The sequence below is a fragment of the Vanellus vanellus genome, assembly GCF_965231255.1.
Source record: "Vanellus vanellus genome assembly, chromosome: 21".
Taxonomy (NCBI): Eukaryota; Metazoa; Chordata; class Aves; order Charadriiformes; family Charadriidae; genus Vanellus; species Vanellus vanellus.
This window is the reverse complement of record NC_138926.1, coordinates 3,643,376-3,656,577: the sequence shown is the minus strand read 5'-3', so window position 1 is coordinate 3,656,577 and position 13,202 is coordinate 3,643,376. Positions and strand designations below refer to the sequence as shown.

The 13,202-nt window shown below is 56.7% G+C and overlaps 1 protein-coding gene across 1 annotated transcript in view; it reads right to left on the bottom strand.

The window, feature by feature from the left end:
- LOC309680295 (protein CEPU-1) overlaps window positions 1-10,558 on the bottom strand; it is a gene marked incomplete at its 5' end in the record, with an annotated part of 141,539 nt that extends 130,981 nt beyond the window's left edge. The window contains one exon of the mRNA XM_082493850.1: window positions 10,392-10,558. Within this exon, the coding sequence (XP_082349976.1) occupies window positions 10,392-10,558 (167 nt within the window). The remainder of the gene's footprint in view (window positions 1-10,391) is intronic.
- Window positions 10,559-13,202: the final 2,644 nt, after the last annotated feature.

The window sequence follows — 13,202 nt, the reverse complement described above, 5'->3', positions numbered from 1 at the left end:
GAAAAGCATTTGGGGTGCCAGTGCCAGATTGCTCCCTCGGCGCATCAAAGCCCGGGTCTGGCCGAGCTCCCCATCTCATCCTACCTCTGCCTCCCGCGGGGCTGGGACGAGATGGCAGAGGAACCGGTGCCACCACCGGCGCCGCAGCTGGACCGCCCGGGATCCTGGCTGGGAACCCACCAGCCCTCCGGCCACGTTCAGCTGGGTTTTCTTGCTCGCTGAGCGGGGCCGTTTATTCCTTTTCGAGATGCAAAAGCCACCTTCGCACCGGGCCCTGGCAATGCCTCGCTGGGCTCCCCGCGCGAAGCCACGGTCTCCCAGCCACCGGCCGGCGTGCGATTCCTTGACAGCCCTGGCTTCAGGAGCTAACTGGCAGCGGTAGCTGCATTTGCAGGGGAAACGGAGCGGTACTGCCAGCTTTTAGTGACAAAAGGAGTGTTTATAACAGGCGCGGTGACAGCTGTCCGAATGCCACATTTATTTACAAAACGTTAGTTAAATTACTGACAGTTGGTGCTGCAAAGGGAAGCTGAGAGGAAGAGCTGACATCTCCCCGCCGCACTAATACGGCAGCCCCACGCCGCCTCTCCGCACGCCGCAGGCTTTCAGCCTCCCTTTCTGCCGCCGGCTGCGAACCCCCTTGTGCTCAGGACACGGCTCCGCACCTCCCCTTCCCGCTCAACCCCCCCGGGCATCGTGCTGCAACTCCCACCGGCCCCGGAGGGTCAGTCCCAGCAGAGTGGGTGAAGTTCCTTCTATGCGACGCGTTGCCATCAAGCGTTCAGTCTTTTCTAGAACCACAGAATGGTTAGAGTTGGAAGGGACCTTAAAGATCATCCAGTTCCACCCCCTGCCCCGGGCAGGGCCACCTCCCCCCAGCCCAGGTTGCTCCCAGCCCCGTCCAACCCGGCCTTGAGCACCTCCAGGGATGGGGCAGCCACAGCTGCTCAGGTCAACTTGTTCCAGTGCCTCACCCACCCTCACAGTGACAAATTTCTTCCTGATACCTACTCTAAATCTCGCCTCTTCCAGTTTAAAACCGTTCCCCTTCATCTTCTCGAGGAAGGACCAAGAGGATATTTATCACCCTGTGATCTCTTCAGACCTTGGCTGTCTGTTCTGACTACTCAGGGCAGTGCCACTTGAATGGATGGAGGTCACCAAGTGGACCTCCGAATGGCCAGAAATGTCTGGCACTCTGGTTTCAGACTCGCAGAGGTGTCCGAGGTGAAGGGCCCCGCCACGTCTTGCTACACAATGTCAACAGTCTGCGTGCTGCTGGCTTTAAACCAGCGAGGAAATTGGAGCTGCCGTCCTCCACGAGCCAAGGACGGCCGGGGAAATTTAGGAGACCCAGCTGACGCGCACCAGGGAAGTCATCCCCCCCCGACCAACCACCTCCACGACAAAGCAATAAAGATGGGATTTTGACCTTCTGACCACGTCCCACCCTGCCGCAGAGCACAAGCGGCTGGAGAGGGGAGAAGCTTGCTTTAATTTCCCGAGTACACAGGTCAGGGCTAACGGACACCTTTTGCTCCTCGTGCTTGTAGAGGACTAAATCACATCACTTCAGACACGCACACCATCGGGGCACCTCCAACCCGCTCCCTCCCAGCGCTGCCACGTTCTGCCCCGGCTCTCGCACTGCGGGAGTTTGCTGAACAAAGAGGGTCGCGGCGCCCGTCGGCCAGCCTGAAGTTGGGCCTTGGAAAACAGATACTCCACGTCAACTTTGGCCAATTCAAAGCAGAACGGCTCCTCTAACTAGGAGAAAGCAATAGGAAGGGTGAAGCATGACGGAAAAATTGACTCCAAAACGTAAAGCAGTTCAGAGGCGAGAAGGGAAAGATGGTTTTTCAGCGAAAGGGAAAGTCTGTCTATCCGGAAATCCTTCCTTTCTGAGACTGAACGACATCAAAATCGTGCTATTTCCTATAAGACACTTTAAAACCCAAAATCTTGCTTCAGCTTAATCAGAGCATTTCCCATAAAATTTGACAAGATGCTTCAATGAACTCATGTACTGAGATTAAAGAAAGAAATACCATTTTTCCAACCAAACCCAAATCTGCCCTTTTTCCCAACAAGGAAACTCTAAACTAAGTATTTGCCAGTCAAGGCAGGCAAGTAAGAAATGGATTTTTTTTTATTAAGAAGATGATCTGTTTCGGAAATAAAAATCTGAATTTCCTAATGTAACAAAGTCTACAAGTCGGAATTTTTTAAATATAAGCATGAGAGGCAGGAGCTCGCCTCGCTCCCACTGAACTGCAATGCCGGATAAGCAGCAAACCTTCAGAGACTCGGAAAACGCTGGCTCACGTCTTCGCCTAGGTCACTCTTCCTTTGAACTCACCAAGAGTTTTGTACTGGACCGTAAGAGAGGAACAGGGATGGAAGATAATAAAGATTATCCTGGAATAAAGCCCTACATCTGTCTTTTACCGAATTTGGAGGACTTAAGGGTAAGAACCCAAATATGCCTTCAAATATGAGCGCTGTGCCTATCCGTCGGTCCAAACCGTCTTGAGATTTGGAAGCGGCTCTGAACCTGGCGCTGCCCTGCTCTTCTTTCCCCCCTTTGAGAATTGGCTCTTCTCGACAGCTTTCTGTCACGCTTCTTATTAGAGATGTGTAAGAAACGTACGTCTGAAAAACACACCGGGTTTTGCTGTACAGAGGATGTGAAGCTGGGAAAATAATGATCCCACCGTAAAAAAAAAAAAAAGAAAAGAAAAGAAAAGAAAAGAAAAAAAAATACAGACTCAAAAATCCAAAGTAATGACTGTTTGGATCATGTCCGGGGCTCTGCATGTGTCTGATAAAACAGACGCAGGTGTCAGAGCCATTTATGGCTGCGGGCGCAGAGCCGGTCAAAATCTCCCATCTCTGGGAAAAAAAAAAAAAAAAAACCCAACAAAAAAAAAACCAAAAAAACCCAACTGTGATATTTCACCAGCTGCTCATGTTGGAAGGTGGTTTTATTCCTTATTTACTCTGTCCTCATTGACATGCAGAGCTGGACTCGCACGTCTCCTGTTTGACCCTTGGTGTCCTTCCCTATTCAGCACTCTTCCCGAAGGTGTCCCCACCTTCAGGCCAGGCTCAGCTCTCCAGACCTCGGCTCCATCTCACTGACACTGGTTTTTCCAGGGCAGAATCCAGCTGCCAAGTCAAGTTTGCCTTCAGCCTTTCCCTACCTGCTCACCTGCTCTTCTGCCTCCTGACTTTGCATATAAACTAACGACCGCTTCCCAGCGCGACTGCTGGTGGCGAGAGCCGACGCCGCTCGCCGCCGGCGGAAGACTCCTTATTTAAAGCAAGATTTTTAATATACTAATGATTAAGGCGCGTTTGGCATTTCAGCAGACGCTGCAGCATCCAGACGGCCAAGCCCGAGTCTCCGACTTGGCTCCTCCACTGCTTTGCACCTCCGAAAAGTTAAACCTAAGGAGAGCAGAAGGTATTTCCGTTCGCTTTGCGAAGGTGCTGCGCGCAAGAACCAGCAACCCCTTTCCCTGAGGGGAGGGCGTTCTGCATCGCTACTCCCGGCGCAGCCCGCGAACCGTCCGCATATTGTAGAGAGGCTGAAACGCCGTCTTCCAACCTGATCCGCAGTCCATTACAGTTAGGATAAAGACCTGCGGCGACATTAATGAGCACTGGATCAGCCCCTTTTGTCAGCATAAATCTCTCTCTCGCATTGGTGGGATTGCGTGTTCCCATTTGCTTGTTTGTTTGGCTCTCCATTCTCATTACAATTTCTATTAGCCCATTCTCCCGCTGATGCGGTTGTAGATTAGCTCCTTCCCGATTTTCCCCTTTCCTCCTGCGGGAAAATAAGGGTCTCTGAGCTCAAACTGGGGGGTTTAGGGGGGCCTGGGAGGAGGAAAGAACAACTCTGCGAGACCAAGAGGAGGATTTTCCCAACAGCGTAGCTTGGAGTACCTCCGGTGATGCCAGCAGAAGAGACAATGATTTTAGGCAAGCTGAAGAAGACCCACATCCCCGACCCACCTCTCGTTAACGCAGGCAGGGAGCTGCCCGTTCCCAACGCGTAATGCCAAGCGGCAGCGTGCTCGGTGCCCAAACGGCTCTGCCAAGGCGGAGATGGGCAGCACGGAGATGGCACATCAGGGTGGCCAAGAGCTAGAGATGAGGCCAGTTGCCATCCCTTGGACCGGCACCCACAGGCGCAGTACCACAACCGCACACCATATACCCCTGCCATGACAACTCCCCGGCACCTCCAAATTAAAAATGCTCTCGGTAGCCTCTTCAACCTCCAAGCAAGGGCAGGACAGCGGTGGACATCTGTGGCGCCCCTCCAGTAGGATGCTCTTAGTGTTTTCCTTACGGAGGGACGCATCCTGCCACAAAAAAAAAAAAGACTGCAATGCAAGCAGATGACTCACGGAGCCAGAGAAAGGAAGCGCCGCAATCACTGCGCACGAATATATACATTTATAGGACCTAGGAGGGCACCTAACGTCACGGGAGGAGTGGAGAACAGGGCTAAGATCTGAACCTCCATTTCATAACCCCGGCTTCGCGATTAGAAGTGCCACCCTCCACTGGCCACCTCCGTCACCCTCGAGGCTGCTCTGACCTCCCTTCCTCCTCGCTTTTCTTCCTCCCCAGCAGCCCTCCCCACCCCAGAGGAGCAGGGTACAAGTCTGTTTGACTTCAATCTTTCCGGAGCTGGTAGACCGGAGATGTTTAACCCGGTGATAGAGGTGACAGCTCCAGAAAAGCATGTTTGTCCCCTAGGAGACCCCAGCCCAGACAGCTCCAGTGAACCAGAGGCAGCAGCTCTACCAGGAGAGCTATAAAGGGAAACCCTCCCCTGGCACAGCAATCAGGAGCTTGTCTCATCTCAGATGGAAATTGCACTCAGGAAAAAAAAAAAAAAAAAAAAAAAAAAAAAATCCATGCATATGACAATCTTTTTTCCCCCACTTTAAGCTGATTCCATCTCCGAGATGGGAGAGAGGTGGCGAAGATTTGCTGACATGTCACTTTAGCAATAAACTCCTCTTTCAAAAAACATGCCGTCGCAAGCAAAGCAATCGACTCGCAAGCTACAAACAGCCGCGAGCATCGCACGTGGGCAGCGCTCGGGGCTTCTGATGGAGGGTCTCCAGGAACATGGGAAGAAAACCCTGGCCAGAAAGGAGGACGCGGCAATGATGGGAGGAAGGAGAGAGGCAGGGAAGTGGCACTGTGCACCGACGGGAATAGAAACTCAAGTCCTAACCCTCAGTACTGCTCACGATTCCTGAGTAAGGGCACGGGCGCAGGAGAAGATGCTCTCCTTAATATTGGAGGGGTCACCACAGCCCTGAATCCATTCCCTAACCCTCAGGAGCAAAAAGGAGAGAGGTTTGAAGGAGGTGAGCGTGCTGGATATTGAAGGAGTCGAGAGAATTCGCTCCATCCTCACCCCGTGCCCACAGGACCGCCGGGGGCTCGTCCCACCCAAGCCCAAGCTCTCAGGAATCCTTCACTGCTCAGTAATCAAGAAAAGCAAAGTAATTACACCTCGGCTTCCGCAGCCTGTAACCCAAGCTACATCCCTGTGGGTCTGGGCTCGGGAAGAGGGCACGGAAGCAACCAGGAGCTTCAGGCTCTGCTGGGTCAGACTCGGAAATAAATAATTATAGCAGGATGAAAAACACCAGGTATTGGGCTTGGACACCATCAGACCAGGGTGAATATTTCCCAGGAGGAGCCGAGCCCTGGGGAGGGAGGTGCACGCTGTGACGAGGAGTTTGGCGGTTGTGCAAGGATGGGGCGTTGGACGGGTCAGGCTGGAGATGGGAGCGCTGGGAACGAGCAGCACATCACTCCGGGCGTCCTCAGCGGTGCCGGCGCGTGGGAAAAGGGCAGGACACGGCATCACTCCCCGGCTGGGGCTATCGCGGCTCCCAGCACCAGCCGAGGCGGGAGCGGCAGAGCCTCGAGCAAAACGGGCGCAGAGCTGTGCGGCTACCAAAGGAGATTTGGCAACCACAGCCGGACCCTTTGCAAGAACCCTTTCGTGCCCTGCCTGGCTCTCCGGGTTTGCTGCGGGAGCCGAGCGCCTGGCGGCACCCCACGAGCCCCCCACCGCTCAGCCCTGAGGCCACGGGGATGGGCAGAGCCGCATTCTCAGGGACAGAGAGCCCCGGAGCGGGTTTCCCCCGTGGCAGGCTCTCTACACTCACCGCCTGCAAACCGCAACAGGCAGCTGCCCAAAACCTCAGCGGAGAATCGCCATGGCTCAAGCCCCGGCAGGAGCGGCCCTGCCTCGGCACGGGGGGAGACGCACAGCCTCCCCCAGGACCCAAGCGAAACACTCCGCCCTCGGAGACCGGCCCTATTTTTCACATTACACAATAAGAATACAAAAAAGCAAATTCCCGTGGATAAAGGGGGGGGGAAGATGGGGCGAGCAAACAGTCACAGAAAACAGACCCATTTCGGAGCAATATTCTTTTCTGCTTAGCAAACAAGCACTTTCTGTTTGCATCCGTCAAACAAACATGCTTGATTTTGTTTTGTTTCGCGGCCAAGTTATCATTTCTCCAAAATTATTTCAAGAGCACAACATGAGCAAAAAATCAATTTGCCAAACAGGCTTTGCCATCTCCGTGGCAAAGCGCGCGGTCCTTTTCAGAGCCTGAGTGGAAACCACGGGAAACATCAGGGTTAAAAAGAGATTGAAAAAAAAAAAAAAAAAAAAAAAAAAGCTTTGACTCACATTAAACTCAGATTTGGCTTTTAGCGTTAGAATCCCAGGGGGAACAAATAAAGGTATGGCACGAGCCTGCCAAGGAAACCAGAGGAGGAAGAAGTGGCCCTCACCCTACAGCCGGATCTGCTCGCCATCTGGCCGGTGAGTTGGGGGTGACACCATGCAAGCGCCTGTACGTGCCGATGGGATCGTCAGAGCCTCGCCGCGGAAAGCGCTGACTGACGCCAATTAAAGCGAAATCCTAATCAAGCCGTTTGTCTCGGTGCTGCGAGAGCTGCTCCAAAGGTCTCAGCAACGCCTGGACTCGGTTCAAGCGCTGCGTCAAAGTTCAGGACGGGTCTTCTCCAGCACCAACCGCTTGCTGCTGGCGAGGGCAGATGCTGTCGGGAGGGGATGGAGACCATCCTCATCCTCACCACGTGGCCGTGGGAGATCCAGCTCTGACCTTGGCGCACACGCACACCCTGGGGGTAACGGCGAGAGCAGGAGCAGCCCCAGCTTGGGGACCACCAATAAGAATGCCAAGCTGTTGGCCCCAACACCCACAAACACTTTTTTCCTATTCCTGCGGGTTTTGCTGCAGCCCGGAGTAAATCCTGTCCCTCCTGCCCCAGACGGCAGCTCTACCCCGAGGTCTAAACTTAGATTTAAAGTTAATACAGTGATCTGAAGTGCTGGTACCAAAGCAAGACGCAATTGTACCCTCCAGCAGACGTCACGAGGCAGGAGGAGATATCTGAACTTCTCTGGTGACTCTGGTCCTCTGAACATCTCCGGGAACCCTGGTCCTCACCCGACTCCTCCCGGTAGATTTACAGTAGCCGCGGAGCAAAGCCCGTGTCCTTCGCAATGGGGGGGGGTCTCCTCGTCGCAGCCATCAATCCAGCTGCTTTAACCGGCGCTGCTCGGAGGGGTGGCGGGGACGGAGCTGGAAAGAGCCTCCTTGGCAGGGCACCGCTGCTCGACGGCAGCTTGGGGTGCCGGGCACCACCCCAGAGAAAATAACCTATTTCCAAGAGCCATGCCCTCTCTCCCTTTGCAGGGGGACAGGACTTGCCGAGCGCTTCAGAGAAGCGGCAACTTCTGCTGCTAAGTTCTCAGCTCGCTTTCGTCGGCTGGGAAAAACCAAGAAGGGACTCCCTAGAAACATCTCTTGCCTTCCAAATCCTTGGCTGCGACTCGCCGTCTTCCCACCTCACATGGAAAATGAGTGGGAAAGAGAGGAGAGCCGTTTCTTTTTCCTCGCCTGCCTGCCACCCTTGCAGGGCCGGGGCCGTGCTGGGTCCGCCGAAGCCCTGGTGAGCAGCACTGCTATTCTGAACCAGTTAACTCCTCCACAACAGGATCGATGGAGACCCACCAGGCTGGGAGGGGAGCGGGCACAGGAAGATTCACACCTTCCTTGATTTCCCCCTCTGGAAGCGTGCGGTTTTCACGTGTTCTTCTCCTCTTGGCTCCTGCCACGGCGCAGAACCTACTGGGGGATGCAGCAACGTACCACTGACAAACTGCTCCCACCTCAAACCAGAAGGAAAACGCCCCAAAACGCCACTGCAAAACACAGTCCTCCACCCCTCTAGGCTGCAAAACCAGTGCGCCAAGCCGGCGGCGGCAGCAGCAGCAAGACATTAATTTCCAAGAGCAATGCCCACTCTAAGGGCAGGACAGCGGGAACATCACCCGCACGGTTTGCACACCCCATAGCCCACGTGCCCTCCTCCCGGGGCACACTTGTATTGATGCCGAGGAACACAGACAGCCCCTTGCCACCAGACCAGCTCCACAGCTGAACCGGGACGCGCGTACGGCAGCTCCGGGGCCATGACAAGCCGCTGCCCTCCCTCCCCAGGACCACCACCCAGGCACAGGATTTGTCCCCCCCTTCCCCACCGGGCTTCACCCGCAGAAGGAAAGCATCCCTCCTGCTGACTCACCCCGGCTTGCCTTTGTTCTCCACCGGCACCGGGGCACAGCACCGGCATGATCTGCGCCAAAAACCCTTTTTGCGGCACCTCCCGCTACGGCAACCAGCAATTCATAGACTCGCAGAACTCACCTCCTCCCAGTAAGTTTGCAGAGCACCCGCGCCCGTACCACCCTCCTATATATTTTGCTGCCCGAACCTCCAAGTAACCCAACCCCCTCCCCCCTCTTTGATACCCCCATGGCAAAATCCATCGGGATTTTTGGTGCTGGGGAGAGCCCTGCGATTCAGGAGAGGAAAGGAGCTACTTTTTTTTTTTTTTTTTTTTTTTTAAAAATCATTATTATTTTAAGCCATGCTCAGCGGGGCAAATTCCTAAGCCAGACACCCCGTCCTCCACCCTGGGCCACCCATTTCCACGCCTCTTTGCCCAGCCGTGCCATGACGCAAGACAAATCCAGAGGAATGGCCACCACACAGCTCCTGGGAACGTGCAAGGGCCGCGGGGGGGGGGGGGGGGGGGGGCGGGATGACAGACGATGAGGAGAAGCAAACAGCTGAGTTGCAGAAAACACACAGGGAGGGGATTCGCATTTCCAGGGGCCAAACCCAGCCCCGGCGGTTTACATCCTCCCACCGCTTGAAAAAGCAACCTGGCGTGAAATTCCTCCTTAGGGTTGGTTGTTTTTTGGGTTTTTTTGGGGGGTTGGTTTTTTTTTGGTTTTTTTTTTTGGTTGTTTTTGCCCTGGCTTGGCCCTGCTCCACTGGCTGGCGTAAAGCAGGAGCGCGGCTGGCCCCGCACACACCCCGCAGATGTTAGTGTCACCTACGCAACGCGCCGGCGGAGGAGAGTCGCTCCCGAGCACGTCGGAGTTGCAAAGCGCCGCTTTCCCAGCGCTGCAATGAAAAACCCGGCTTTTTATTTTTAATGTCCCCATCAAACATCCTCCGGGACGACTGCGCCCATCTGCTGCGAGGACAGGGACGGGTATCCGGGCAGAAGACGTCCCAGAAGTTACGCCGATCAAAATGACGGTTCCCTTGGCAGCCCCACGCGCCCCTCAGATTGCATCGGGGTCCTGTCGCCTGCAGCAGCGACGCCCAGCCCCACATTCCCCCCCCCCCCGCCACCACCCCAAAAGAGTTAACGCTGGCAGGGAGCAGCACCTCCCTGCCTCCGGAGCAGGGGGATTTCTAAAGAGCAAGAGGATTTTTAAGGAGCAAAAGGATTTTTAAGGAGGGCAGCATCCGTCTGCCCGGAGCCAGCTCCATCCTGCACACCCCCCCCCCTCCCAGCAGGTCTGGGCATGGGATAAAGGCACTAACCCCACACAGGCTGGGTTGGTTTGACACACACAAAGGCACCCCCGGCACTGCACCCCGGGAACAGAGCGGTGTTTACCCGCACCGAACGCAGCCAAAGTGCCCGAGCCATGACTACCGACCGCAGACGCCGAGCCCCCGCCTCGCACCGCTCTAAGGCAGGGGGCCAAGGGGGAACCGCACTCCCCTTTTTTCATCCCCCCCCGTAACTTTCCCGGAGATGCCGGGGGGGTGGGGGGAGCCTGAGCCAAAGCCCCAGCACCCGAATCTCCCTCTCGGCTCGCTGCACCGCCATCGCATCCCCCCGTGGGGAAACTGAGTCACGGCCCCGACGGCACCGGCCACCCTCCCCACGCAGCGGGACCCCCCCGGTGCCCCCCAAGGTAGAAATGCAGCCGGTCCTACCTGAGCGTGGCACTCTCCCCTTGCCGCACAGTCACGTTGTCCATAGCTTTGGGGAAGGTGGCATCTCCGCTGCGCACGGGCACTCCTGCGGGCACAAGGAAGAGCAGCCTGAGACAGAGGACGACTAGGCACCTCCAGGGCAGGGCTAAGCACCCACCGACCCCCATCCTGGCCAGCAGGGACTTTTCCAACAGGCAAAAAACACACCCGACAAGGCCACCGGGAGCGAAAAGGGGGGGGGGGGGGGGAGGAGGGAGGGGGTGCCTGCGTGTGGGGACGGGGGGGAGCAAAACCACCGGGGCGAGCGATGCGGAGCTCCACGGAGATCAGGAGAGCCCCCGGCAAGGCAGGCTGCGAGCGCTGAGCCTGCCGAGCGGCATCCGAAGGGAGTCCCCAGTATCCTTGGGTGAGGGAGGAGGACGGGAGGGCCGGGGAGGGGAGGAGGAGGAAGAGGAGGAGGAGGAGGAGAAGTGGCAAAGGTGCTGGACGCTGGGCGAGCCGGCTCTTCCCGGGAAGCAGTCCGAGGCTCACTTGGGCGAGGAGGCGCCGGGGGGAGCCGCCCGGCTGCGCCCCGCTGCCGCACGCTTGGCCCCGAGTTCGCAGCGCGGAGCAGGGGGGGGCAGTCCAAAAACCAGCGGAGAAAAAGAAAAATTAAAAAAAAAAAAACAAAAAATAAAAACCAACAACCAACAAAAACAACCACAACACCCCTGAGGCGAGCTAGACGCAAGAAGGCACAGCGGGCAAAGGCCTCCGAGGTGCCCAGCAGTTCCTCTCCTCCTCCAGCCCCGCGGTCGGGTCCCCAAAGGCGGGCTGGTCCAGGCGGGATGCAGGATGCCGGGATGCAGGATGGGGAGGTGGGGGGCGGGGGGAGGGTATTGTCCGGATGCCGGGATGCAGGACGTGAGGATGGCGGGACGGAGGGGTGCCGGAGCCCCCCCAGCAGCCCTCAGCGGCGGGAGGACGGGCGGCGGGGGCGCGGGGGGGGCGGCGGCAGCATCCCAGCCCCGCCGGCGCGGCTGGCCGGCAGCATCCCTGGGCGGCGCGCAGGCTGACTTCCCGGGGTTGTCATGGCAGCGGCTCCATCACTGACCGGCACTTTGCCTCCCGCACACCCCCAGCACCCGCAACACACACACACACACACACATACACACGGAGAGAGGCAGGCGGGGACACGCACTCCACACGCCAGACTTTAACCCCCGCCGCACCACGCTCCTCGGGGGACGGGATGGCAGGAGGACCCCCCCCCCTCCCCTTCCCCTCGCTTCCCCGGCGTGCTTACCTGCACCCGGCACCGGATTACCTCTAACAATCACCCTCCTCTACCCCCGCACCATCCCCCATGGTGCGGCAAAGCCACTATGCAGGAGGGGAAACTGAGGCACGGGACACTTCTTCCCCCCTCCCCAAAATCAGGCAGGTGGTGAGGAGGCAGGAGGACGTCCTCCTGGTCCTCTGCACCTCGCAGGCACACAGCATGAGCTTAAGTGGCGAATTCTTCCCCAGCCGCGAGGCACGGTCCCCGCGTACTTTTTATCAGCTCATAATTTAACAAATATCGCATTTGCTTATGCCGAGTAATTCCCCCTTCCCTCCGCTAGCGGCTCAACACATTGGTATTTCCAGGCACAGTTTCATGCTGGTAAAAGGTGCCGGGGAGCCATCCACGGAGCACAAAGTCCTGGAGCCACCCAGCAAGTGCAGAGCGAGCAGTCAAACCACCGCTTTCGGGGTGCTGCGCCCCTGGAAGGTCCCCCCCCTCTCCCCCCGAGCTGCGGCAGCCCAGCGTTAGGGGAAGACAGGCCTCCCCCACCTGCTGTCCCCGACGACTTCTCCGCCACGCAGGACCTTATCCAAAAGTCCTCCCTCCCTCCATTCCCCACCGCCTGCTCTGCAGCTATTACACGGCACCGATTTTTTTTTTTTCCCTTTTTTTTTTTTTTTTTTTTTTTCTTTCCCCTTCTCGAAATCGCTGCCAACCTGAGCGGGATTCAAACTGGTGACCTAGATGTGAAAGGATCCATAGCCCGTTACTAATCCCCGGAGTCTCCGAATCCCCTGTAAACTACTGCTTAATTCACTAACTGTGCTATTTAATCTCTAAAACATTATGAGCTGTGCCGGGCAGAGGAAACACTCAATCAAATAAAGCTTTATTATTATTGTGCGTGCTGATAGGTCATACGAGAAGGGGATTGCTCTGCAAGCCTCTCTATTTCCTCCTCTCCTGAAGGCTTTCTGCTCCTTGAATTTAGCGCTGGTGGGACGTGCTGCCTCAAGTCCTACTGCTCCCCAGAGGGGACCGCAGCTTTCCCCAGCTCTTGGCAGGAGGAGTTTAATCTCCGCAGCTCCCTCTGCTCCTTAGCCGGTCTGGCAGGGGAGGGGTAACCGCCTGCCTCCAGCGGCCTCTCTGGGCCCGCTAATTACACGGCAGCGGGTCTCTGAAACCGAAATGCAAGAAGCGAGACCACGGGTGGTAGGGTGCAACCCCTTGTACAGGGTAGCGGCATTGCACTGGGGCGCACAAGTCAGCAAAGAATAAAAGATGCTGCTTTTGCCGATTGCTGCAGCATCCAAGCACACACACACCCCACCCCCCCCGGCAGGATGGGGACCCCGCTGGGCTACCTAAAAACCCCCTCGTGGGCAGGACCTACGAGCCACCGCCACGTTCCTCGCGCAAGAGCTCGCTCTCTTTGTGAGGCCGCTCCTGTGGATGGGCAGGGACCATCTTCTGTGTCAGCAAAACCAAAGGGATACCAATAACCACAGCCAGTTAACCTTTTAACACAGCCCAGATTGCCA